The following is a 27700-nucleotide window of genomic DNA, read 5'->3' as shown; positions in this document are numbered from 1 at the left end:
GAGATGCAGATTCTCACTGTGACATTCCTTTCACTCGGTGAGCGTTTCTCCACCGAGCTGAAGAGAGGTCGTGCTCTGGCGGCTCTCAGCTCCAACACTCAGAGCCCACAGGTCTTCGACTTGTATGCTTGTTTTTGTGTTGTGTCTTCGGAGATGGATACTCCCTCATCATTCCACGTTTAAGAGATTTCAAGGATGCGGGGCGTCGTCTGTGATTTGCACTTGACCTCCAAGACTTTAGCTGTGGATAAACACATGTAAACATTACAGACGGCTCAAAAATTGTTTTTTAAATCACATTATAATTATTGTTGACTTTGCTCACATGATGGAATATCATACATCTCGCAAGCTGCATGGGCAAAAACTAAATTTAACGAATTTCAAAACCATTTTGGCTAGAAGTGGGACACACAGCCGGAGTAAATCGGGGCTATATCTTCTCACTGATCGTCTCGTTTACTTATCTGGGTCATATGAGGCATCAGTATCAACTGAGACTATTTCAAAACCAGTTAACACTTCCCTACAGCAACTTTAACATGTTTTCATTTGTCTATTCTATTAATTTTGAACTATAACTTATTTTTACAAGACATTAGAGAGGTGTGTGACGAACCTGTGAAAACAAAAGACTATCAAGCAAAACGTTTTAGTATAATGCTCCTACCAATTAATGATAAATTATCTTGGCATTGAAAGACATTAGAGGGATTTCTAACCCCTCTCATGACTTGACTTGGTCCAAAAGATCAAAAAACAGCTCTGTTCAAATGCAGAAAATGATTAGTCATCCATAAAAATATTTGCTTTGTTACAGTCTGCAGAGGGAGTTTCTCACACAACACGCACCTTTCAACAATCTCTGTTCCGGCAAAACTTTTCTTGCTCGTACAATTTTCACGATGCCTCTGCAAGTTCGTTGAAGCTTCCAACACGTTTGAAGTTATGCGGTTCACATGTTTGACCCAGCTCCGTATCCCTAGGAATTGTGTCTGTATTACATCATTCCAACTGTCAGTGCCAACGCAAGACAGTGACGTAGTGGAAGTCGGAGTGGTGGATGAACGTGTAACACGACTGACGTTCATGCAGGAAACCAGAGATCAAAGAATCACAGACCTTTAAGTTAATGTTTGTATTTTTATTAACCCTCACCACAATATTTCTCTAACCTTAACCAAGTGTTTTAGTTAATCCTGTCCATACCTTAACCACGTTTGTTTGTTTTGTGCCATAACCAGAATCTTTCCCTTACCATAGCCAGATAGTGTAGAAAGGTCCAATTTGTTTCAAATTCTTTAAGTGTAATCCAGGATTTTGCAGAATCGTCTTATGGACTTTCATGCCTGTCTAGGCCACCTTGGCATCCCTAACGTTTTATTTTATATGTTGTTTTTTTTGTATCCGATCCAATGTTTCTGCTATTTTCAGACCAATACTGAGTATTGCATTGGAGCATTACTCCAAAAGTTCACACACTCTCAACAGCAGAGCAATTTCCTTGCACAACACGACACAGACATGCAGTTTAACGGTTTAAGACTTCCCCCTACGGCTGTCGTGCAGAGCTGCGATGTGTATGAACATTTTGGTGTCAATGCTGGGGATGGGTGGGTGTGCACGGGTGTTTTGCAGTGGGTGACGTTGGGGTTGGGCTGGTTCAGGGTCATCTGTGGTATTTATGTCACCAGCAAACGGGGCTCGGTCCTGGTGAGATAGAGGTTAACTCGGAGGAGCTCGGTCAGGCTTGCGGCCAAAGCGCTGTCAGCCTAATACCAGCGCGTGGTCCAGGAGGAGCAGTCGCAGCATCTGGATAGTCAAGCTCCATTAGCCTCTCGGTTCTGTTTTACACCGGCTGCGATACAGCCTTGTTGACAAATGGCAGAAGAGGTGGCGTGTGTGATATGATTCACATAACTCAGGGGAGCTCCACCATGAATATCATACCCCCTTACTCCCTGATCTCCCCCCCCCCTCCCTCTTGTCTGGGCTTGCTGTGAACTTCAGCAGCAGCCTGGCTGGGATTCAGTGGGACAGCATTAGCTCTCAACCTTGGTGAAGGACTAAATGCAGCCTCAGCCTGGTGTCCTTGCTGTCACACTGCTGTTAGGAGAAGATAAGCACTCAAGCCTTTAGGACGCGCTGTAGGACTCCCACCGGCCACTGCAGCACCGTGAGCTGGGTAATTGCAGAGGCAGTGCGAATAATTAATCAAGCAATCGTTACATCTGACACACGACATACTACAGCCGTACCTTTGATGATGAGGGCGGTCGTTTTGTGGGATTCTACGATACTCTACATTTTTTCCAGTATTTGCAGAAGTCGATTCTGTGGCTGATTTAAGGACTTAGCAATTGTACAAACTGCACAGCTATTTCATTTTAATTCAGATATATTGTGTACATTTGTTACAGTATTTTTTTCATCATCTTATTTTTCTTCTATATTTATGTTTCTATATTTTTGCAATACTTGCTTTATTTTCAATTAAAGTTTCTCTTATATTCTTGTTGTGCACAAATACACAAAAGCAAAATCCTTGTATGTGAAAACTTGGCAATGAACCTGATTCTTTATATTGCTTTGTTACCTTGAAAGTTCAGTCTTACAGCTATAACCTTTTAAGTGCCATGTAAATAAGCAGGTATTTTCAGCAGTGGAGGTGTTTACATTACATGTGACATATTTAAAGTTTATTTTTCTTCTTCTCATATCACTGAAATCCAGCAGATTTTTAAAGATAAAACAGTGATATCGCCTCTCGTTTTGTTGCACCTGGATCTTTTCACTGCTACAGAGAGAATACTTACCTCCAAGAAACTGTCTCTGAGGTGAAATCTAGACTCCTGCTGCAGCTCGGTGATGAATTCCTACTTTAGCCTTTTAAAGCCTTCCGCAGGCTTTTTGGCTTGTCCTTGTGCAGCCAGTAAATTGTTCATAGTGATATATTAAGTAGACAGGTATGGCTGTGTGTGTGAGCCTGTGTGTGTGTGTGTGTAAGAGTTAGGTTTATTTACTGGGTTGAGTTGCTGAAATAAACCATGCAGCGCTATATTTCTCTCAAAACACACCGGAGCATTGAATGATGAAACACACAGGCAGAGGGGCTGCGGTGGGTATTGATGTGTAATGCCCTTGGACCGAAGCCAAGACGGTGAAATGGAATGAAAGGAAAGCAGTCACTCCCCTGTTAACTCAAGGTTATACTTTACAGCAGCTATATCTGTCCGTGTTGTCAATGGTACGCTTAGTAAATGCGCTTTATGTGCCTGCTGCAACCATAAAAAGAAAACATCTAAATCACATCTGCTTGTTGACTTTGAAGATTCCCAACAATTTGCCTGTATTTTTCCAATGGCGAGCGCGGTATGTCATGGCTTATCCACGACTTCTGAGCTGGCAGGAGGCTGGCGTTTGGCAGTTGCTTGTAAACACAGCCACAGAATGAGCCCTTAGAGATCGGGACCCCTGCCAGCTCATAGAAGTGGCAGCGGATCATCCTCGCTTAATAGTCTCCCATAATCCTCTGTGAATGTCTTATGTTGTCCCCCGAGAGCAGCGAGACTAAGGCATGTATTTGCAATCAGCGTGCATTAAGGGCTGACAGTTTTAACTGCTGCCATAACCATGCTGAATGGAAGCAAAATGAGAACTTTTTAAGTGTTTTTTTTTTCTTTCTGGTAACAATGACTCTCTCTTTCTTTCTCCCCCGCTGCTGCTTGTCATTGCCACAGGAAGTCGAGGTTAGTGTCTCTTTTGTCCATTTGTACAGTGACATTGTCTGCGTCTGTTTTGACGACTCTTTTTGGCTGTACTATAGGTGTCACCTGCCTTTTTTAAAGAGCTCAACTTGGCTAAAGCGCGAAAAAAATACATACAATACAACGACACAAAGACAAAGGATATTGGAGACAGTAACATGTAAAACATAAATAACATCAAATCTACATCAAGAGCCAAATGCAAAAACTACTGCTTCCTAGAAAGTAAGAAGTATATTGACATTAAAAGAATATATGGTCTGGTTCATAAATGAAAATGTGTTCTTTTTAGACTTGCAGATATCAATTCACTTCAGTTAAAACACAAAACTATCCCTTTAACTACTCACCCTGTGCACAGTATTTAAAATGCTGTTGGCTATACTTGTTCAGCTTGACTTGAGAGTTCAGTCCCTGTGTCCCCTGAGCAGAATAAGACTGAGCTAAACTGAACAGACCTGATCCTCAGAGGCCTCTCTGGGCCCCGTGTAGTAACCGCTTTATAGTTGATCCTCTCTGTCCTGACACACAGAGCAAAATGGGCAACAGGGGGACACTGAATTTTTATCATCGTTCCAGCGCAACCTCGCCAGGGACACAATCTAAAAACCAGAGTTAGTTTTTAAATATTCCCTCTGCAACAGTGCAGGGGCTCAGATAGTCCAGGTCTTTTTTATAAGATGCTCTAAGTCTTTTTGCAGTTTACTTAATGTTAGAGAGCTACAACGACATCCACAATAACTCTAATACAACACTTAAAGAAACCGCCTCCCATTTTGTGAAATATTCTTACTCATTTTCTTGCTGAGAATTAGATGAGAAGATCAATATCATGCTTGTATGCTAACTAGGAAGCTGCTTAGCATAACAACTAGAAACAGCTAGCCTGGCTCTGTACAAATGTAACAAAATCCATATCTGCACGTCTAAATCTCACTAATTTACACCGTATATTTCTTTAATCTGTCATTCTAATCTGTTCCATAACCAAAGTGTAAAACGTATTTTTGTACGGAGCCAGGCTAGCTGTTTCCCCCTGTTTTCAGTCTTTGTGCTAAGCTAAGTTAATCGTCTGCTGGTTCCAGCTACACATTTAGCATACAGACAAGAGAGCGGTATCAATGTTCTCATCTAACTCTCGACAAGATAGTGAATAAGCAAATTTTCCAAAACATCAAACTATTACCTTTTTGAGTTTATGTAAAAAGTTCTAAATATCTGAACATTTGACAGTGACAGTATATGACTATAAAACTAGCAAAATAAATCATAAACGGATAGAAATAACTCAAAGTATGTAGTTATGTATGCTATTATTCTGGCAAACTTGTATCCATTCACCACTTAAAGTACTTTCATATATATGTTGGAAAGAATAATTGAATGTCATCAGCAAAAGTGCAAAACCTTGACAGCGATGGCGATGAATGACATGCCTGAGTGGGAAATTTAATCTCTTTTTGACATTGAGTCGTTATGTCTCGGGGTTGTCAGCCCCTGGTTACACTTCTGTTTCTAGTTCTTATTATTTACTTTAACTCAAAGATCGAAATAAAGATAACAGAATATGTGGTGAGTAAAAATGTTCACAGAAATTAACTTAATTTAACCTTTGATTGAGAAAAAAAACTCCTGAAGGTTTTTGTGTTGTGAAAATTCAACATAACAGCTGAATGTATTTGAATTGCTACAATCATCGTCATTCATCGCGCTTAGCAACGTTTCTGAAATCTTTCTTCATTATTTAAGTTTTCTGAATTCTCATTAAGAAAGCATATTTTCTAAAATCAAATATTAAATCCATTAATGCAAATACATTTTCTTTCCAGGATGACTACATCAAAAACATGGAGGAGAACACGGGCTCCGATGAAAGTAAGTCTGATTTTCTCTGATTAGAAAAGATTCTCTGTGTTTCTCCGAGGACGGCTGTGTGGTTTAATGGGTTTTCCACTGAGAGCCTGAGTGTATGCTGTACTACATGCAGAGATATATTTAATATTTAAATGGCTTCACTTAAACGGCCAGTTCTACTGCAACGAAAAAAAATCCCTGCCGTATTTCAGATTCTACCAGCATACTGTTATCAACGCTAAGTGCTTGTCTACCTTTGTAAGTCTGCTAGAGACATAGTGCAGCGCACAATATAGAAGTGATGGCATTTCTTAATTGCAGCAGTTGTCTAAGGTCGCCCAGCGTGTGGGGAGTGCTGGTCAGAAGTGTCGGAGCTTGTGGAGGATGAGAACACAGTTGTGATTCAGGAAAGGAGAGTCTGAGCCTTCAGTCAGATCCATTAGTTTGAAACGCCTGCTATAATTGCCTTTGTTGCTGAGGGCTCAACTCCAAACTCCCACCAGGTTCCATATACCTCCATGGGGTTTCTAGTCGGTGAAAAAAAGAATCTAACTGTTAGAAAAAAAGCCGTGGAGGAGGAAAGAGACTTTATGTGAAAAAGGTGAACGTGGTTATTTCTGTAAAATGGCTTTTTTGTATTCAACTAAAATGAAAAATGATATTAAAAAAGCACCAAGAGAGTGCAAATCTTCCAAATTTGGGGGAAATAAATCCTAGTATTGAGCTTACCGTTTAAAACATTCTACAGTGTGTCTTTCAAGAGGACAGTGTGCTGAAGTTAACATGCAGCTGTTCAACTTAACAGCGGCTTAAGCTTGTCAAATGCTAACTCTCCTGTGGTGGAGGTAACGGTAATCATTTCACAGCTCAGATTATACAGATACCATTCATACACGTTTTAGCCAATCAAGCAGGCCCTTGGGGGTTAGCAGTGTGTTCCTGCTGCGAGGTGAGTGTGGGAGGTCGGAGCGCCACACCCACACTGCCTCACTTAAAAGACATCGAATAGTGTAGAAGATTTGCCTCAAAGGAGAAAGATGTGAGAAGCGGCAGCTCCAGACTTTACCCCAGCATCTGTTCTTACAACAGGGAGAATAACTAATGTAGTCTCAAGAAAACGCCTCGCCTGCTGTAGTGTGGGAGGTGTTCATTTGAATACCATTGATTTCATCCTCGTCCCAACTCCCACTGGAACTAATTCTGCACAGTAAATTGATCAGGGTCCTCTTTATTGCTAATTTAAGAGGACAGCAGAAACTCCGACAAGGTGTACCTGCAAGCCCCGGATAGAACAAGAGACCTAACGGGAGACTTCAGACTCCTCTGGTTCTTTTGTAATGTGAGCCGATTGAGACGTCGGCTCTGCAGAGTCTTTGAGGGCCATTACAAAAACAATAAGGGGCCTACTATTTGACCGTGACATTGTTTGTTTTAGCCGATAAATTAAACTTCTCTAATGCCGAGACAGAAAAAAAATGTACTCTGACTGTGATTATGCTTCCATTTGTACAACTTTGGGAAATTATTCAGACATAGTGTGTAATTAAGAGGTGTTTCATCCTTTCTAATTATGAGTAAATAATTTCATAGCTCCATTGGAGTTGAATAAAAGCTGCAGGTTGTTTTAACACAGCGACCACCAATTAAATCGAAGGGTATAAAAGCGTCTTCTGCGTTGACAGTAATTGCAAATCCAGTTGAAACTAATTTTCTTAAAGCCTGTCTCTCATGCTGTTAATATTCATCAGCACTTCATCTTTTCGGCTTCAGATGGGTGCTACTATTTCTTGGCGGGTCTTTTGCGGATCTTCTTTTATTATTCTTTTTCTTTTTTTGGGCCAGAACCACTAAAGTACTTTATTAAATGCACACTCTGACAATGTGCATGTAAAACAATTTGATGAAGGCCTTTGATGGAGGATCCTGTCCAACTGCAATGCTCAGTAGAGAACTCACAGACAACGGGGAGGAAAGCTGATCATGGATGAGAGAGCAGTCCTGTTGTATTATGTTTTTGATTGGCGGCGTAATAACAATAATAATCTCCGAGAGATTGGAAACTCATAGCAGTTTCATCGCTGTTGTCGACATGATTACAGGCGTATTCAAAACCCATAATGGCCCTTACACGTCCCTGCACTGAATTGTCAATGCAGCATGACGTAAACAACCAGCAGAGCAGCGGGGTGCAAAACACACTTGAGCTTTAATGCAAATTAAATCTTGTGCTTGGATTTCATCTTCAGTATGTAGGAGTTGTATAAGAATACTGTGTGAGGGATGTGTTTGGTCTTAAGCAACGAGAGAAGGTGCACATCACCATCTGAAACTATACTGAAAACACCAAGCTGTGTTTCCATGGGAACATACAGTAAAGTAATTATAAGGTTTATATTAAAGTAAATATTTGGGCTGGAGATTCACATCCACCAATCCTAACACATGGCTGTTCATGAAGTTCTCAGTATTTCAACCAAAAACTCCTGAGTTATGAGGGGTAGAAGCAATTTGTTTTCCTGGATTACTTGGATTAAAGGTTGTTTACTTTAAAGTAGCTGTAATCAACATTTTTTTTAAATATATAAACAGACCAAATGTCTATGTAATGTGAAAAGGGGGACTTATAGTGGAAAACCCTCACAGCTCTTCAGAGCGTTCCAGCTTCTTGTTCTGGTTTTCGAACACGCAACTTTACTGTTTTAATTCACCCTCACCACTCTAGTCAGTGATGTTGGGGGGGGGGGTGAAATTGCAAAAGCATTTCCCAACACGCCTTCTATAAATTTCATCCACTCTTTACTAAATATAGACTGAGAAAAAAGTCGTTTGTATGTCTTTGTTTATACCGCGCTCTGCGGCTCACTTTCATTGTTTTGGACGGTGTGTTTTGCTAACAGTTGAAAACCAAATGTAGATGATTTTATTTACAGGTTCAATGTACAGCTGCAGCTATAAAATAGCTATAAAATCATCCGAAGTGATATTGTTCTCAGAGGATATATTCTCCAAAAAAAAAAACAGGGCTGCCATTAGCCAATGAGCTTGTTTGTTATATCTACAGTTATGTTCATACTTATGCAAAGCCGTGGTATTTCTGGACATAATGTTTTGTCTCGCCGAATGAGTATATTGTATCCAGACTCAGATCCACATTTTCTATTCTCAAACTAACGCATTAAGAGGATTGTAGAGACTTTGTACCGGTGTGTGCCCCCCTGAGTGCGTTTCTAGTTTTATTTTATTCTTCCTCATATATTCAGACTGTGCAGTGCACGGCTCACTGCGCAGTCTCTCTGTGGTTTCTGTGCTAGTGGACGGCAGGTACACTCACTGTAAATTGGCACAGAAGAAAGTGGTTATAGTTGGGTATATTACACCACTAAAAAAATACCACTCAGTTTGGTTCCCTGCCCCCATAAAAAGTTTACGGTCCCTGACTCAATCCGTTATTAACAAAATGGAATGTTAAACCTTGTACTTTGATAGAAACCACCAACAAAATCCACTGTGACAGTCTCTGTAAGATGAGCCAGAAGAAAGCTTGAGGAAACTCTGAGGGATGTGATTTGATGTGAGATGTGAAAATATGAGATGTCTTTGCTCTCTTTGTTTTAAAGATATAGAGAAAATGAGATGTATGGTGACAGTTTGGGTTGATTCTTGGGAGGTTTTTAATCACAGAAAAATATTTTATATGGAACGACTTTTAGGTTTCATTCTGTCTTTGAGCTGCGGAGTCTTTTATATTTAGGAAAAATAATACCAGTGTTATCGCACTGATGCTAATTCCTCATCTTTTGGGAGCTGCTCGACCTATTTTTGTATACAAATACTGATAAATAATCATGTGATGGATATGCTCATTTTCTTATTTGCTTATTACAGAAAATTGGGGAAGTATTAAAACATCTTGCAATGTTTAAGAGTAACTGCACCCAGTCTAATAATCCTGCTTATCCTGACAACTAAAGGTCACAATGTGCTTTTTCCACACCCTGTGCAGCAGAGATGTAGCGCAGCACTTTATGGTTATAATTGTTTTGTGTTGTGTCTTCACATGTATGTTCTTGATCTCACAAATATGTTTGCTTGGGTTTAAATGTCCAAAATCTCCACAGACCACTATCGTTGCCTTGCTCTGCCCTTCTATGGTGAAATGTGTCTATGTCTACACAGACAGCATCCGTCTGTTGAAATGTTAAGAAGTTTCTTGAGCTCAGATTACACGGGAGTCAATAAGACATTTGGTCGGACTTCTCTGAGATTTTAAGCTAGTTATTAAAAAAAACACAAGTCCTGTGAGAGAGTTACATTGGGAACCAACACCTCCATAATAAAAAATGCATCGTGGAACAAAGGCTCGGGGATCACAAGCTAGGAAGCTCGGAAGTGGTGCTGCTCTTTATGAACTCCAGTCACCAGCTCACTGTCATACCTGGTCTTATAGAACAAAAACACCACAGGCACACAGCTTCCTACCAGTATTTTTGGATCCCCCTCAGAGTTCTCATGTCATCCACTGTTCCCGTGTACCTCCCTGCTGTAGCATGAAAGTACCACCTAGTCTTAGGATTTGCAGGAATCTGGCTGGCAGCCACCTCGTCTGTTGACCGTGTTGACTGCAAAGCAGCTGCTCAAAGCTGACTCAGGATTTCACAGCTTAAATTCCTCTCGCCGACCGCCTCTCGCCACTCACTCTTAAATTCATATCGAGCCTGTGTGTTTTCCGAGGCCTCCCCTGTAAGGCAGAAAATGGCCCGTGATGGTGTGACGTACAGTTTGGGACGGCATTGACCAGGAGGCTGAGGAAGGTGGAGGGCACGATGCTATTTCCATCTCAGTCTATCGGTGAAGGAGAGGTTGCCATTGAAGAGTTCAACTCTTCAGACAGAGAGAGAGAGAGAGAGAGAGAGAGAGAGAGAGAGAGAGAGAGAGAGAGAGAGAGAGAAGAGCTGGGGAGGGAGGGAAGAGGATAGAAAGAAAGGGAACGTGGGAGACAAAGATGGAGTGTTTGTGTGAGAGAGGGAGAGAGAGAGAGAGAAGAGGCAAGATGCAGAGAGACAGTGATAAGTTGACATGGGGGAAGTGAGATGTGACAAGTCGAGAGAAAGAGATGCTCAATCAGTGCTGTCAGGCTTTCTGGCAATCAGACGGAGTCGTTGGAGACTGCAGGCAGCGCTGTTGATGACAGGCTGCCCTGCTAATGACAGCTAGGCGTCCATGTTTTTCAGCGGCGCTGACTATAAAATCAATGGACTCATTTGTGCACACCGCTAGAATATTTTTCACATTTCGTGATTTTTATTGCATAAGCCCGTGTTGAAAAGAGAGGACGCAAGATCATGTTAAAAGGTGTAAATATATAAACGATCTGAATATGCAGCACTTAAAATGGCTGCTTTCAATCTGTTGAACACATGCTCCTTGTCAAGACGAATAAAACAACAGCCGGAAGCTCTGTATTTTTTTTCTCCAGGAGGTGACAAAAATAGAGGATTAAAGCAAAAACACCTCAGCTGTGATTGACACCTCTGGTGATTTGCAGTGTTGTTGTTTTTGTGCTCGCAGCCGTGGACACCACCAAGGACCCGTGCCAGAATGTGAAGTGCAGCCGCCATAAGGTGTGCGTCGCTCAGGGCTACCAGAGGGCCATGTGTGTCAATCGCAAGAAACTGGAGCAAAGGTAGGTTGAGTCCTAAAGTCAGAGGGAGGGATATCACATTTATTCAGATAGATGGTTTTCAAAATAATATATAGCTGTGCTATACGTTTACTGGTATTTTATGTCATAATTTATTCTTCTGTAGTGATTAAACTTCAAACTTAGTTGCTTATAAGATTCAAATCTTTATGGCCATTATTTATCCTCATGCATGACTTGAAATCATGAGTCATGCTGCGACACAGGAAAGAGATGCTGGCTTAATGGGTACCACCTAATGTCAAGGGTACATACTTTATGAATGATTAATGCTTAATCCATGACTCATCATGATCTAATCTAATGCATGATGTATAATGAACTCCCATGGCTCAGTTTTAATTAATATCAAGCCACTGTTACTTAGTTTAATTACTTTAAAACTACACGGATCATCAGCTTCTGAATTCATTTATTTAAGACTAAAATGAACAGGTCATCAAATCAGATGAAAGTGGAAAAAGTGCACCACATACAGCATGAATCAGCGACAGTATATTGTGTTTTTCTTTGTGCCAAATGTATCTCTGCATTGGGTCTCGCTTCATGCATTCATAAGTTGGCTCATTTATTTGGTTGTCAGGTCTATCATAGCATGACAATGACGTGCAAAGAACACACACAAGAAAACTAAATGTATTAGGTAACACGTCAATCTTATTGTCTGTCACTAAGCAACAGTGTTCTTACGTCTCAAACCACTCCGGTGTGGAGTACACTGTGTGCCCAACTCCCAAAAATAATACTGAACTGAACTTCCCATGTTGATAAGAGGGGCGCTTTAGAGGAGGTAGGTTGGGTTGAAACCATGACAGCTAAAGTAAATACAAAATACTTGCCAATGTGGTCATTTAATACAGCGTAATGCTCCTCCCTTCACAACGATCCTTTCGTTTTTCTGTGTAAAGCGCACTAAAAATCACTCATCTAGTCCTTCACCCATTTATTCTACTTTGACTGGAAAACAAATGAGCAGAGTTGCAGTGTGAAAAGAATTAATGAAGTGAATTATTACTACCTTCAATGTCTATCTGCTGCAACAGGCGTTTATCTTTTTCAACAAAGTGCTTCACTTACAGAGTCACTCCAGAGATGAGAGAGACTGTGCCGAATAATGGGTAATAAGCACGAAACGCGAACCACACTAAACCATCCCGGCATCATTAAGTAGCAGCCTCAGAAGCCGTACCGCAAAGCGCTGTGCTCACTGAACATGAAGTCAATCAGACGAGAAGAAGCAAGTGGGATTTTTACAAAACGGACCTTTCAAATATTAACAAGCAAATGCAGACAATTCTGTTTTTATTTACCCGAGATCAAAGATATCAGTCTCTCGGGTTTCTGTTGCCATCCCACCACAGTGAAAGTAAAATGAACATTTACTTAATCGACAGCGACATGTCTTCTCCAAATAGTGTCCCGTTAAATTTATTTTGTCGTCAGAAAATTGCATTCCTCTCAAACAAACAACTAGAAGTATGTTCAGTTCTACAGTGTATTTTTAAAGAAATGAGACATAAGTGTTGTGTCACAACGTGAGTTTCTTAGCTAGGCAGTGACTCAGCTGTCCTAGAGTCTGTCTGTATTTCATCTGAACCATGTGGAAGACAGACATTATCTGATGCTCTGGAAAATCTGCAGACCTCTCTGTCAACAGTTTACTCTGAAAATACTCTACTAAAGAAATAGTCACAATGAAAACTGTTGACAGTGTTTAGCCGGATCAATATTTCTGGAAATAGATACTTTTGAGCTTTTAGCCACTTTGATGTGGGAGAGGCAATGTTGGTTTGATTACCATGACATTTTGTACAAGAGTTATGGTCCCCAGAGGATGAATCCTATTCACTTTGATGATCCCCTTACTTTTTCTCGAGCAACAGTCAGTGAAATGTCTTCACACCTATTGGATGGATTGCCATGAAAGTCATCCACGTCTCCTTCACAATTGATTGTAATCATTTTGGTGATCCTAAGCCATCATCAGGTTGAACTCAATTGATGAAGAAATACCTGCAACACTTATGACATACCCATCAGCTAAGTCAACATGTTAGCATGCTGACTTAGCATTTAGCAACACTGTGCGGAGCTCCTAGCATGCTCACTCTAGTGTTCTTGTTCAATGTAATGTTTCAGTGCTCCCATTCACCTCTGTTGTATAGGGGTTGGCATCTCACTAACAGATATCCTACAAATCTTGGAAAATATAACCTGTAAGTAAAAACAAATGTTTCCTCTGTAATTTGGTCTGACATTTGAACTTGTTCCCTTTTTCCTGTAATGATCAGAGTCAAACAGTCGGGGCAGCTGGAGACTCAGGAAAACAGCTGCAAGCCTTGTCCTGTTGCTGCCTCCTCACCTGTATGTGGCTCTGATGGACACAACTACGCCTCTGAGGTAAAAGATTATATTCTGCAGCAGCATCTCGCTCTAAAAGCACTCTACCTTTTACTTGGATTTTTTTATTTGCTTTATTGCTGGAGTCTTCTAACCATAAAAACCCTGAAAAGAAATTGAAAGCGCCCGTGTCATCGTTTTAAATAACGAGAGGAGTCTAGTCAAGAGATGTTTCCTGCTGCGCTGACATATACGCGGACGCAGCAGGGCAGCACAGTTCATCACTGCTCGCGGGAGGACAAGTGCACCGGCTCAACGTGGCCGTATGATTAATGACTGGCGGCGTTTTTAGCGGCATCACTGTACACCGGCCGCTGCCAGGACTCTTTATTGATTCATGTATAGTTTTTAATTTTGACCTTGCACGAGAAGGCTGGCGGAAAATGACAGCTCATTCTTGCTGCCTTTTCCCGAAGTGCAGTGTCTCATCTGAATGAGCAATCTCTCTTTCCTGCGGTCACCTCCATAAATATTTTAACTGTCTCTTTCTCCTCACAGTGTAAGCTGGAGCAGCAGGCCTGCCTCACAGGCAAAGAGCTGAGCATCATGTGTGCTGGCTTCTGCCCCTGCGCCACAGCCTCCGTTACCCTCTCAAATACTGACACAAAACGCGGCAAGTGGCCTTTTCTTTACCTTCTTCTATCTGTCTTAATTTTGGGATTCACACCTCCCTTTCTGCACGGCTGTCATCCCTTTAAAAAAAAAAAAAAATAAAGCTATGACGCGCCACACACAGCATGCTGTCAGTAGGAGAGGACTAATCAACCCAGTGTTCCACGTTTAGGATCAATACTCACAGATTTCAGAGATTACTCACTTTAACCCCATGTGGTTAAAGTGCTCTTTCAATCCTGTAGTGATTAATTATTTAGAGTGTACACTATCTATCATTGCAGCCAAACAGTATTGATTGTCCAAGCTCGTGAAAATGCCAATTGATCAAAAGGATGAAATGTTACTTCTGCTTTTCATCTAGTGCTGAGCCTGAGAATGAAAGTGGATTCCTATTGGATAATAGCAATTTCAGGCCTTAGAGTTAATTGATAATGTTTTCTTTGAGTGGCAGCTGATATACTTGTGAACGACAGCATGGACCTCGACAGCTTTACACACGAGTGAAACCTTTGATTCTGTTCACTGTACATCAGCAAAAGCAATAGGAGGCCTGTCTTTTTTGGGAAGGTGAGTCAGATTGCTGTTAACTGTCTGCCAAGGTTTTGAATGCTGGGATTCCCGTTTTTTTTTTTTTGGCTCCCTCAGAGAGCTGCACTGGCCAGGACCTGGCAGACTTGGGAGACCGCCTGAGAGACTGGTTCCAACTCCTTCATGGAAACGCGAAGCAGAATAACTCTGGCAAGCTCAGAGCTGGCACCGCTTCAGGTTAGATAACTCACAAAGCGGTTTTATTCTCAAGCGTACAACTCAATTGTCTGCGCAAAGAAGTGTAGTCTAAACAGAAAGAAACTAAAGTGCAAAGCTAATTTCTTTTTTGCTGACAGTGCTGGACAAGAGCCTTGTAGCCAGCTGCAAGGACTCCATCGGCTGGATGTTCTCAAGGCTGGACACCAACAGTGACCTGTATCTGGACCAGGCTGAGCTGGCTGCTATTAACCTGGACAAGTACGAGGTCTGCATCCGACCCTTCTTCAACTCCTGTGACAGCTACAAGGATGGGAAGGTCTCTACAGCAGAGTGGTGCCTCTGCTTTTGGAGAGAAAGTGAGTGAAGGGATCTCGACCAGAGAGCAGCGTCTATGTTGGGTGAAATAATATCAAGGTTACATCACAGGGAAATAGAGGCTATGTAATGATGTCGCTTAAACGAGTAGAAACATGTTGTTTTGTGACTTTTAGGGCTGCTGGTATATTTTGGGGGAGAGAGCTAGACTAGCCTTTTCTCCATGCTTCTAATCTTTATTCTAAGCTAATCGCCTGCTGGCTCAAACTCCCCGCAAGAAAGCGAATAAGCGTGTTTTCAAAAATGTCAATTTATGACCAAGTCTGAAAGCCTACAGGCTTTAATTTCAGGATTGCAGGATTTTTTTTTCAGCCGAATCAACTTCTTCAAAAGCACATTCTGGTTGTCCGTTTCTTCTCTTTATTAAACCTTCGGCAGTTTGTACAAACCTATGGTTGAATTCTCCATCCTTTCTATTATCCATAACCGCTTAACCAGGTCTGACAATATTCCAAGACATGATAAGCAGTCCTCACATTCTCCTGCTGAGAACAATCTGGACCTGTTTTATCTGAGTCGTCTGACAGTTTGCCACCTGGCAAATAGAAAGTCCTTCAGACGTACCTTACCTGATTCAGGGTTCCCTTGGGCTAAAAAGACTCCTCCGTCAGCTCGACTGCTTCCTCCTCCACTTCTGTTCACTTGTGGTTTCCTTTGTTTGCGCCCATGACTTTCTGGTCACAACTCGGCTCTCGTTCCAACTCAAACAGTCACAGATGCATCATTGATCTCTGGCCTCAGCTGTTCTGGTACATTTATGAACTGGTTCTGGAACACGGTGTTCCCGATGGAGTTGATGATTATCACAAGAAGTCCAATAACAAAGCATCCATTGTGTTCAGATCTGGCAGACTGTTCACTTCAATCAACCCCCTCCTGGTTTCTGTGGCATATGATCATGTGGGTGTTGAGGTGTTTCCCCCGTGTAACATGCAGTCACATAGTTGCAACTACAGAGCATTCATAAAGTGTTAAGACCTCCACCTTTTGTTATGTTGCAGCCTTAAAAACTGGATTTTAGAAATGTCTAAAATATCACATTGACATGGTGTCCACCTGCGATAGATTCAACTGATTGGTCATGATTTGGAAAGGCACACACACACCTGTCTGTATAATGTCTTACAACGGTACTTAGTGAGCTTTCATGAGGTCATATAATATCCCCACATCTCATAGTTGAAATGCCCTTGAATATTGAATAGTTTTAATGATTATTATTCTGACAAAGAACTTAAATTCTCTTTCTTTTCGAACTCTTTTTCGATGAATAAAACCTGAAAGCAGATTAACCGAGAAATGTCAGTTCAAATCATAATATTAACCTAAAAACCACTGGTGTGCTTGAATAATCATGTACAAAAGCTTACTCTGTTCTTGACATTTTATGCTTAGTTCAGGCGTCTCCATGGATGTTGCCTTCGCTCTCGGTGCTATTTCAGCTTTGCTCATTTGAAACATTTGCACCATTTGACCTTTACTAAACAAATACAGGATATTTCTGGCACTAACATCATTTGCATGTCGATTGCTCCATTGATCAGGCATTTAACCTGCATGCCATAGATTACACCTACTCCCTAATCTATTTTTCATTACAAGCTGGTGGTATTTATAAACCATTTAGTGATAATGGTTTTATGATAATGATTTGGAACAGGACGTCAGACTTCATGTCGAGAAATGATTACAAACTGTTATTTTAACAATTATTGATAGTTTCTATTTCTATCTATTCTAGAGCTTCAGCTCATTTTTCATGTCATTCTCAGGCTACATCCATATGTTCTTTCACCTAAGCTCTCCACGATCAATCAGGCTCAAAGGGAATGAAATACAAGACTTCTTAAACAAATCAATATGGGCAAAGAAAATTATGTAATTATGAAGAGCATTGATTGAGTTTGGGGATAGCAGTTTTAGGTATCGTCTGTCATCGCTCTTCTTGTTTGATTCTCACAGAGCCGCCGTGCCTCGCTGAGCTGGAGAGGATCCAAGTGCAGGAGGCGGCCAAGAAGAAGCCCGGTAAGTTTATCATTGGTCATTTCAACAGTACTGTGAAATTCAAGATATATTTCACTGGCGATTTTAAAACACCTCACTTGCGTAGGGACACCTTTTGGACAGAATTTGACCACTGACACACTTCAGATCCTCAGTCACACAACGCCATGTAGTGTAGCCACGAAGTGTCGCTGGGTGCACTTGTGTATTAAGGCCTGGAGGAGGCTCATTTAAGAGATCACAAGCTCACACCTCGGATTAGGTCGGCGGGGGGGTGAATTAGAGGGCAGCGATGGCTTTAGGAAAGAGCAAGGCTGACTTGCCCGCTTGGCTCCCTGAGAAACCCCATGCTACAGTTTCTGCTTTTTACTGCTGCTTTCTATTTCTACTGTAGTTCCAAATCCCAGAGAAAAGTTCTTCCATCCCTGAGTTCCTCTTGTCTCGTTGTATCGTTGCTTTGTGTTTTTCGCGGTAGTGGAGGGCGGGGTTCGTTCTCGAACTTCTCTTTGGGATTGACGAGATTCTCCTGAGGGAGGCTGAAACAGTGGAGCTCTGTCACCGAGGCTGTGACTACATTTTTACATGCCACTCTCGCAGCGTAACGAAACACTACGCCAACATACTGGATAAAAATCACCAGCATATGCATGCTCTTGTAAAACAAACAGGGAGGCTTTCACTGTCCAAAAATCTGCCTCTCCATTCTGACTGACGGTTTTAATCACAGGTTCACTAAGGCGTGCTGGCATTCTCGTTTATGCTGCGCTCATCTCAGGCATCAGCATAAGGCAGCTATTTGTGCTAAGGGTATGAATATTTAACAGCGAGGCACGTGTGTGTGTGTGTGTGTGTGTGCGCTCGTCCTTGCAGGAGTGTACATTCCCAGCTGCGATGAGGACGGCTACTACAGGAAAGTTCAGTGTGACCAGAGCCGAGGGGAGTGCTGGTGCGTCGACCAGGATGGAGGAGAGATGATGGGCACCAGAATCCACGGCAACCCTGACTGCGGTAAGGGGGGGGGGCGGGGCTTCATCATGTTTTAGCCGTACAGTGTGTGGGATTTGGTTGCATCTTATGATGAGGTTGCAGATTGCAACCAACTGAAAACCCCTACACACTCCTCCCTTTCCAAGACCGAGGTAACGTGACCCGCCAAGTGCAAAACAGGGGTAACACCGTTCACCTGGCTCAAAGGCCATCCTTATCACGATAACACTACTTTAGGAGCTACAGGAGTCAGGCGGCAGCTGGCGGTATACCACGGTTTTTCACTCTGCGGCTCACGTTATCGCAGTTTCTCAAGCATGTCGGAGAACTACGGTGGCCTTCGGGTAATGAACGTGAAAGGCTCTCGCTGAAGCCAGTGTTTGGTTTGTCCGCTCTGGGCTACTATAGAAAAATGTTGCGGACTCCGTGAAGATGACCTGCTACCCGTGTAGTTATTTCGTTAGCTCATTCTAAGCTAACGAAAACACAACAATTCTTAGTTTAAGGTGATTATACACCAATGATTTATGAATATTATATTCCATTTATGATAATAGATGCCCACGAAATGCTACGCACTGGCCCTTTAATTAATACAAACTCCACGTATTAATCCTTTTCCAGATGAAGCAGCGGGATATTCTGGAGATTTGGGGAGTGGAGTGGGATGGGAGGATGAAGAGGAGAAGGAGGCAGAGGACACCGGAGAGGAGGAGGAAGAGGAGGAGGGCGAGGCAGACGATGGAGGATACATCTGGTAGAATTGACTGACCCCACGCGGAGAGCCGTGTCACAGCCGCTGGCCTGAAAATCTACAGGGATGGCTCTCTCTTCAAAGCAAAAGATTTTGGGATCGGACCTGGGAGGCATGGAGTTGTGTATCATCCTGGTGGGATATGTGGTGCTGGTCAGGTCCAGGGATGAGACAGATGACCAGTTTTTGTCTTAGATATGTGTAATTGCTTCATTCTCTCGTCTCTGTTTTTTGAGCGACAGAGCTTTTTGTTTTGCCGTCCTGAAAAGCAGGACCCACTGACTACTGCACCATAGGTAGCTAAAGTCCATCAGAATTCCTATCTTGTCCAACCGCCATCTATGCATATAGAGATTACCAGTAATTTTGTATTGTGTGAACAATTGCTTGAGTATTAGAGTCGCCGTCCCACTGGAATGACTAGAGATCAGAATTGAAATAGTCATTTTGGGAAACATGCTTGTTTGCTCTCTTGCAAAGTTTTATGAGAAACTCGATACCACTCTTGTGTAGAATATAAAGCTAGAGCTAGGAGACGGTTACCTGAGCTTAGCATAAAGAAACAGGGGAACAGTTGTCTCTGTCGGAAGTAAAAAACAACAACAATCAGACCTAGCAAAACCTCCAAATCATACTAGATAACATCTTTTATCTTGTTTGTTCAATCATTAAAAAAAAAAAACACAGTACAACAACGACATTTTGCATTATTATGAAGACTATCCAGGAAGTCATCCCGTAAAAATACAAATTCTTTATGCAGTTTTTGTACGGATTAAGCAAACAAAACTGCTTCAGGTTTCAGTCTTTAGTGAATGATTATGTCACTGTTGTGTTCACAGCTGGTTTCTGCTGCCTTCAAGTGGCCAAATACATGAGCTAAGCTAACCTCTCGGTCGTAGCTTCATATTTACCGTACACACAAGAGACTTCTCATCTACCTCGAAATAGATAGCAAATAAGCTTATTTCCTAAAATATCAAACTATTTCATTTAAGTTCAGTGTAATGTGGTTATGTGTGTTTCAGGTTGCCACGGTTTTAAGCTACTTTTATGATAATGGTGCACCACAGCTCATAGCAGTTTTTAAATCTTACGTGGATGCACACAACTATAAAGGACCTACATTTCCAGTTGGATGACTTTTATTGAAAACCTGTAGAATGTACTATAGCGGCCCAAACTACAGTAGAAACCACTAGTCGCTGTCCTCTGCTAATGCTGAAATCATGTCAAAGAATGTGCCACAACTATGTTTTATTCTGAGTTTGCAACATGCAAAAACTGTATTTTGTGTTTATAAAAAAAAAAAATGTGTGTATTACTTGAAGTTCTGTGTGTATACTTGAATTCACATTATTTTTTTCTATGATAATATTGTTGCCATGTCTTCATTCATGCTATTGGTAGGCCAGATGTTTGGTTGTTTTTAGTATTGCATGTTAGTGAATAAGAATGTACTTCTAGGCTGAGCACTTTACTAATAAAGGCACTGGAGCCAAACTGTGTGTTGACATCAATCTTTTCCAGCTATTAGCAGAGATAAATTAGGTTGACTTTGTGCCTACTGCGCCACCGAGTCGCTCATCATCGTCCTTTGTATTTAAGGATGAGTATTTTTATAATGAAGCTGCAAGATCATTAAAGAAGGGACCACTGAGCTGAGGTGCATGTGGGGAAATTAAATGAATTTCTTAAGCTAAAGGCAGCTTGATTGTCCTTGCTGCAGGAAGGTGCACAGGAGAGAGTATCACCGACTTACCTCAGCAGATCAATATTTTCAAATTCAGCTGGTGTGCTAAAAAAAACGATTTTGAGCATAAATGACCTGACTCTATTTTTGGTATCACTCCAGCCAACCTTGCATGGAGTATTTTGCTTATCAATCCCAAGCTGGGTGTGTAAAGATGAATATTTTGGAGAATTTAATGACTTTCTCCTGACCTTTGGATCCTCCACCTGGTGTGTAAAGCACCAATTACTGAAGCTCATTACAGATAAGGCCAGTTACAGCCCGCAATTACATGTGATTATGTTTAACAAAGCATTAAATAAAGACAATTTAATCATCTACGATCATGTGGCCTGCAGTGGAATAAAAGGGAGAAGTTGTAAGCACACAGTCTGTAGTTGTAAGCTGCAAAGTTGAGTCTCAGTTGAGTCTCTGACAAGCACATAGGGATATTTGCTTGAAATATTATGGTGCTCATCTGCCACCTCATGCTAGAAGACCAAATTACAGCAGAGTGGTTGCCAAATGGCATAAATGACCACAACGTCAACAACAACACTGCACAGAATGGATCTGTGCCAGTTTACTTAATTGCATTTCGAACTCCTACAGTCACCGGTTGAAGTCCGTGATTAGAATTCTTAAATTAAAAGAACATGAGATATTTCCAGCAGTTAAATCTTAAAAATCATCTCAAACGCTGACAGGCAGCCAGTGAAGGGCAGCAGGGATTGGGGGTAATGAGTCACTTCTCACACGGGGTGTTAAAAGCCTGAAAGCAGCACTCTGCAATAGCTGCAGTTTACTGATATTACAATGAAGCGATCACAACAATTAAGAGATTAAAACATTAACGAATTTCTCCACGTCTGAGAATGAAAGGAAACTCTTAGTGATATGTCGAAACATTTGCTCAATAATGGCATACCCAAAATTAATAGTGTACCTCTGCAGCTACAAGGTATATTTGAATAATCTACAAAGGTAACACTTTCTGCAGAGATGTAAGCATATGTGACTAGGTCAGAGTGAATGAATATAGAAACCTCTAACAACCCATATTACAGCCTCTGAATATTACCTTGATTGATGCAAGTGAAGTGAAGCAGAGCCATTTGGGTTCAATCTCTGTCATTTGAAGTTTTCTTAGGGAACGATAAAACTCATTTAATTTAATTAATATGTCGCTTTAGGTATTTCCTCAACCTAAATACAACTGTTTTTGGCTTTGTCTTGAAAAACCCATCAATCAGACCTCTATTCATGTTCCCGTTCAAAGTAAACCAGTCGGTCTATTTGACCAGCTAGAGGAGTTTCTTCCCGTTATGTGGGTATGCAGGATGAACATGTGGCTACATTGTTTAGCGTGTCTTTATCTGGTGGTTGTTACGATGTGTTCAACAGCCCTCGGTACCGGGGCTGTTTGGGTTCTAGATTGTATTGGTCGCTTTTCACCTCTGATGTCTGAATCTTAATCTTGAGATGTGTCCCTGGTATCATTCACACTTCATTTTATTTTTGCCGGGCTTATTAAAGCCTGTTGCAGAGATGCTGCACAGATGATCTAAAGTGCCAAGCTTAGAATTTATTCAAACCCCATAGGCGACAAAACGCCGCCCTAAATATACAAATTAGCTTAACAAGGAATACAAGTGTGTGAAAAAAAGTGACAAAAATAACACATGGCCAGTTGAATCCAAAAAACAAGTTGGTTTTATTACAACATCATCACATAAACCATATGTCAGCATGTTGTCATTCAAGTTGAAACTATTTGCACAGATAATCACCGCAAATATTTCAAGTTAATCAGCTACAAATAACTTCAGTGCTTTATTAGCGTCGGCTTATAGGCCGCAGCTGTACAAACATTTACATCTGTATTATACATCATTTACAGGAGTTCAGCGACTGGTAAAGAACACTGTTCAAAGGGAAAGCGGTTTGTTTACATGTGTTCTGTATCTCAGTAAACACTCAAAATTCCCTGTATAAAATCATATGTATGTTCTCTTTTATCTCAGTCGCGAACATCCCTGCATATTTTAATGGGCAGAATATTTCAAATGTTGCTCTGGAAACACAGGACGCAGGAAACAGTACATGGAGTACAATGATCACTATGATCTATCATTGTATAAATGTATGCATGTTTACATGTACAGACTCAAACATCCAGAATACAATTTGAATATTAATTTACAGGTCAGCATATGTTAACAGCAAGTGCACCTTCATATCTTTTCAAATAGTCAAAAAGTGCAATACCTGCAGCACTTCAACCCCGTTGCACAGCCTGCATGCTGATTACAGGCACATTGATTGCTCAGAGTATGGATTAGATCAGAATAAATAACAAAAAATAAATGTGTTCGAGTTGAATTAACTCAGAACTACATATATTCTGTCTTGCTCTCAAATACAGAGGAGTAAGATTGTCTCGGTTACAGTACAGTTGGTCATTCGATTTTATTGCTTCCCGACATTTTAAGGGCAATTAGTTATTACAGATATTATTGATATAATAAAGCAAGGGCAGCCGTTGAACATCATGAACATCTTATCCTTGAGTTCTGTACTGAACACTCCAAAGTCAAAGATAATGAAGACTTATTTCAGTCTAACGCTCTTCAAATTATATGGGTCAACATGCATAGGAAAATTTGCAAAAAATAAACGAGCCAATCCCATCGAGACACTGAAAGGGAGAAGCAAATGATTCCCAGCACACTCATCAGTGAGCTGTTTAGTTTAACCCAGTTCACTCATCATCGTTGCCTTTATTTGTGCGACGTGCCGTCTCTTCTCCTTGTTAGCTTTCTAAAGGGGATTTGATGTTATTGTGGCTCGGTGCTCAGCGTGGAAGATATCTATTGTTGAAGTCCAATCTCTCTCCTCGCTAACCCCGAAGTGATTAGCGTACATCTTTGGCTATATGCTTTGAAGGCAGTGGCTGCGTATCATTAGATTAAACTAATAAAATAATCTTCTGTATTTAGTTATATATATTAAAATCTAAACTTAATACGACATCAGACGACCCAACACAATCACCACGGAGTTCTTCATTTTCATCACTTGCTTCCTAAAGAATTTGAACTACAACAGTTGGTCTATTCCATATTAAATAATGCAACACTGATGTATACGTATCTACATTCTTGCATAATGCATGTCTGCCTGTGAATTATAATGAGGTATGATGTAACCTAATTAACGTGCCATGGAGTTAGACAACTCAGTTAATTCTCACATGGATAACACGGGTAGGACAGTCCACCATGAACCACTTTAAAAGTTTGCATAGAAACCTTCAAATCCTGAATAAAGTGTTGAAAAGAATATGCTCTTAAAGTTTGAAATGTGGGCTGCCTGACACTGGCAAAGAGGCAAAGAGTCTTTGTCATGCTCTCGTGAAAATGTGTCCCTTCTGGTTGAGCTTCAGTCCTGCGTCAGTCGATGTACTGTGATAACCATCGGAAACCTTCCCCGTAGCCTTGTTTTTTCAACACGCTGCACATGAAAATCTCCAGCGGCCGGGCGTTCAGCTCCTTCAAAGAGACATTTCCCTGATAAGAAATAGAGATGAATGAGGATAACGCTCGTTAGGCACCAGGACATGTGTTCCCGCGCAGATGGAGAGATCATGTTAGTTCTGTGAATGTAAAGACAGGGTCTACGACATGCCTACCTTTCCGGTGACTTGACCATCGAGAGCAAAAGCTCCCCTCAGCCCTCCTTCACTGATGGCCTCGGGCCGGTCAATTTTATTACCCAACACCAACACTGGTACGTTGACTATGGTCTCGTCTCCTAGGAGAGCCTGGGAATACAACAGCGGGCACGATCATCATCAATCTACAGTTAAGAGTCAGCACTGCTCGGTGGAAACGGCTTGTTACTGCGATGTTTGATCTTACATCCAGCTCAGTCTTAGATTCTGAGAGTCTGTCGTGATCCGCGCAGTCCACAAGAAAGACGACTCCATTCACAGCCGGCAGGTAGTTCTTCCACACTCTTCGAGCTGTCATCGAAGAGAGAACAGTTTGTCAATCTGATTGGGTAGTACATTTTCAGCGACACATGCGCAACCTCTACACACAGGCACTTCCTGCTTTTAGTTTACCATTCAAATGTGGTCAATGTTGGAGGCTCAGTGGTTCCATCTGAGCTGATTTGAAATGCTGTTTCATGTCAGGGGCAACAGAGACACCATGTGGCAGCCCTGAGAACTGTGATTGGTCAACTCCTGTTTTCTCCACAATGTTTCTGATGTCAGTAAAGATGACTGAAATACTATTTCCAGTGTCAGCCCTCTCCTCCCTGCAATTTTTGTTCTTTCATCACAAAATCTATGAAATTATTTAAACACGACTGCTTCTTCTGTGGTTAAAAAGAGATGGTCTGATAATGTAGGACACATCCATGTAGTTTTGAGGTGGCACTATGTCGATCGACAGACTATTTCTATATAGTCATTATTCTCAAAAGTGGAGAAAGATCTCACCTTGTACATGTCCCCCCAGATCAAATGTAGTAAATGTCATCCCACCAATTGAGAGCTCTTCAGAAGCTTTGAGAAGAAAAAGAAAAGAAATGTGTTATTGCTAGTGAGTTTAGGCCCGCACAGTGAGGACAACAACACTGGAAATCGTAGTAAAACTCATGTCAACTTGGCACACTACACTACAGTCTCTCCTTACTTGGATGCAGTGTTGGCACATGTTGGCCAAGTCGGTCGTCTTTTAACATGTGTAGGAGCGTTGTTTTACCAGCATTGTCCAGGCCCAGGAAAACCAGCTTCCCAGACTTTTTGTAGAGACCTGGAAGATATAATTCACAAGTGTATCAGAAATGACCTATAAATTCCATGTGTGAAAATCCAGGTCCTTTTTCACCTCTTATAAATCCTTGTGAAACTGCACACCGCACTTACCTAAGAACTGTAAAACACTACTAAACCCCCTGTAGATCCAGTCGAATAAAAAGGACATCTTGACGTTCTTTGACTGAAACAAGAAAAAGGTCAGATTACTATCACATCAAACTTCTCATGCCAGAAAAATAGAAACGCTTGTCTTGACATTGCATATTTCCTGCTGCTTATACTGTATGTAAATAAGGTGGACAAAATATTAGAAACACCTATTAAACTTAACAAAAATGTGCCAGAGAATTGGGTAGTTTATACAAGAGCTGGTCATATTTACACAAGGTAGTGTGTTTATTTGCAGAACAAGAACACTTTTTGCACAGCAGACATTGTGGCAGGAAAACCACAGGTGTAATTGATAGCATTAAAAACACTTGATGGAACTGAGCCATTGTTAACGACTCTTGTTTAACCTGTTCTCTACCAGCTTTGACGAGTCAACATGTCTGCCCTGATAAAGGTCTGTCATTGCTTATCATTACATCACACTGGTGTTGTTAATATCCTGGTCATATATATATATATATATACGTATATATATATATGCGACATGTCACCTGCACCCACGCGTAGCAGCAGGTGGCTAGCTACCTTTAGGTATGACGTAACTTTAAATCTTGACGTTGATGTTCACAAAAAGTCATGGATCAATTTAGAGATCAAACTTAGCTCGTGGACCCTGTCTTAGCTAGTTAGCGTTAGCATGTTAGCTTAGCGTTAAACCTCTGATACTTTCTAGAATCTAATGTCACGTGAGCGTCAAGGCAACGTTTACCGATTGTGTGCAAAAAAAACCGATGTCAACCGCGCTATACGTTTTTATTGTATTTACGTCAACAGTCTAACATTAGCGTACTTACCCCTCAGCCCTCACCAGCAGTAGTATTGGTGGTCTCCTTGGAAACAGTAATTCGGATTTCCGCTTTTTCTTCTTCGTGTGTTAGAATTCTACGTTTGGTACGCAGTGTGATGCGCCAGAGCGCCCCCATCAGGCCTTTCGGTGAACAGAGGGTCTACCCAAGTTTTTTTTTGAAACAAACATACATACATACAAAGAGGGGTTGCCATATTTTGAAAAATTGAACCGTAGACCCACGTAGTGTTCATTTATTCTTTTCTGATTTACCAAAATGAAGAACATCTCTGATCCAAGCCTTGTGGAGGAGAGGATGACTTCCAACGAAGTAGCCTAATAGCAGTCGTCTAGAACAGCAACTGGTTGACTTGTCACTGTAAAGTCCACCAGTTGGCCTATCACTGATGAGGGAATTTTATTCAGATCCTTTACTGAAGTAAAAGTACTAATGCCACGCTGTTAAAGTCAAGTAAGTCCTGCATTGAAGTTATTTACTTAAAAGTATATAAGTATAATGAGAAAAATCTACTTACGGCATTAAAAGTATTCAATGCCTAAAAATGGCCCCTATGACTGTTGTACATACATCACTAGATTATTATGCATTAATGTAAAAGCAGGATTTGAATGTTGTAGTAAATTGAGATGGAGCACATTTTCTAATATTTTGTATAGAACTGCAACTAATCATTATTTTCATTAGATTCATATGATTATTACTTGATTAATTATGGTAGCACAATAGATGAAAAACTAATTTAGAGCAAAGAGATAAAACAGGTCATCATGAAAAATCACAGCAGGTTTGATATCAGCAGGAAAACAGTTCATGTTTTTATCCAACAACACTAACCACCCTGTGAAGGCCTCTAGTGCTTATTGAAGCGTAATGTTTAATTGCATCCTACAGAAGCATCCCACGAGGCGTATCCACTTACATCCAAATACTTAATAACCAATCGTTTGTATAATTCA

At 41.1% G+C, this 27700-nt stretch overlaps 2 protein-coding genes across 2 annotated transcripts in view; one reads left to right on the top strand and one right to left on the bottom strand.

Annotated features, from left to right (window-relative positions):
• Positions 1-20707, top strand: part of LOC142951954 (testican-2) — a 31767-nt gene extending 11060 nt beyond the window's left edge. The window contains exons 2-11 of the mRNA XM_076093884.1: positions 3741-3749; positions 5597-5642; positions 11190-11304; positions 13614-13722; positions 14221-14335; positions 14983-15102; positions 15222-15440; positions 17422-17484; positions 18334-18471; positions 19075-20707. Of these exons, the coding sequence (XP_075949999.1) occupies positions 3741-3749; positions 5597-5642; positions 11190-11304; positions 13614-13722; positions 14221-14335; positions 14983-15102; positions 15222-15440; positions 17422-17484; positions 18334-18471; positions 19075-19211 (1071 nt within the window). The 3' untranslated portion in view covers positions 19212-20707. The remainder of the gene's footprint in view (positions 1-3740; positions 3750-5596; positions 5643-11189; positions 11305-13613; positions 13723-14220; positions 14336-14982; positions 15103-15221; positions 15441-17421; positions 17485-18333; positions 18472-19074) is intronic.
• A 1924-nt stretch (positions 20708-22631) lies between these two features.
• On the bottom strand, positions 22632-26784 carry sar1aa (secretion associated, Ras related GTPase 1Aa). The gene is made up of 7 exons (XM_076093883.1): positions 26730-26784; positions 25873-25945; positions 25640-25759; positions 25444-25509; positions 24857-24960; positions 24628-24759; positions 22632-24505 (listed from the first exon to the last, which is right to left on the bottom strand). The coding sequence occupies exons 2-7, from the start codon at positions 25928-25930 to the stop codon at positions 24389-24391; spliced, it is 597 nt and encodes a 198-aa protein (XP_075949998.1). The 5' UTR covers positions 25931-25945; positions 26730-26784; the 3' UTR covers positions 22632-24388.
• Positions 26785-27700: the final 916 nt, after the last annotated feature.

This window comes from Anarhichas minor, unplaced genomic scaffold (assembly GCF_050575085.1).
Source record: "Anarhichas minor isolate MPS153535 unplaced genomic scaffold, ASM5057508v1 ptg000017l, whole genome shotgun sequence".
Classification (NCBI taxonomy): Eukaryota; Metazoa; Chordata; class Actinopteri; order Perciformes; family Anarhichadidae; genus Anarhichas; species Anarhichas minor.
This window is presented reverse-complemented; position numbering and strand designations above follow the sequence as displayed.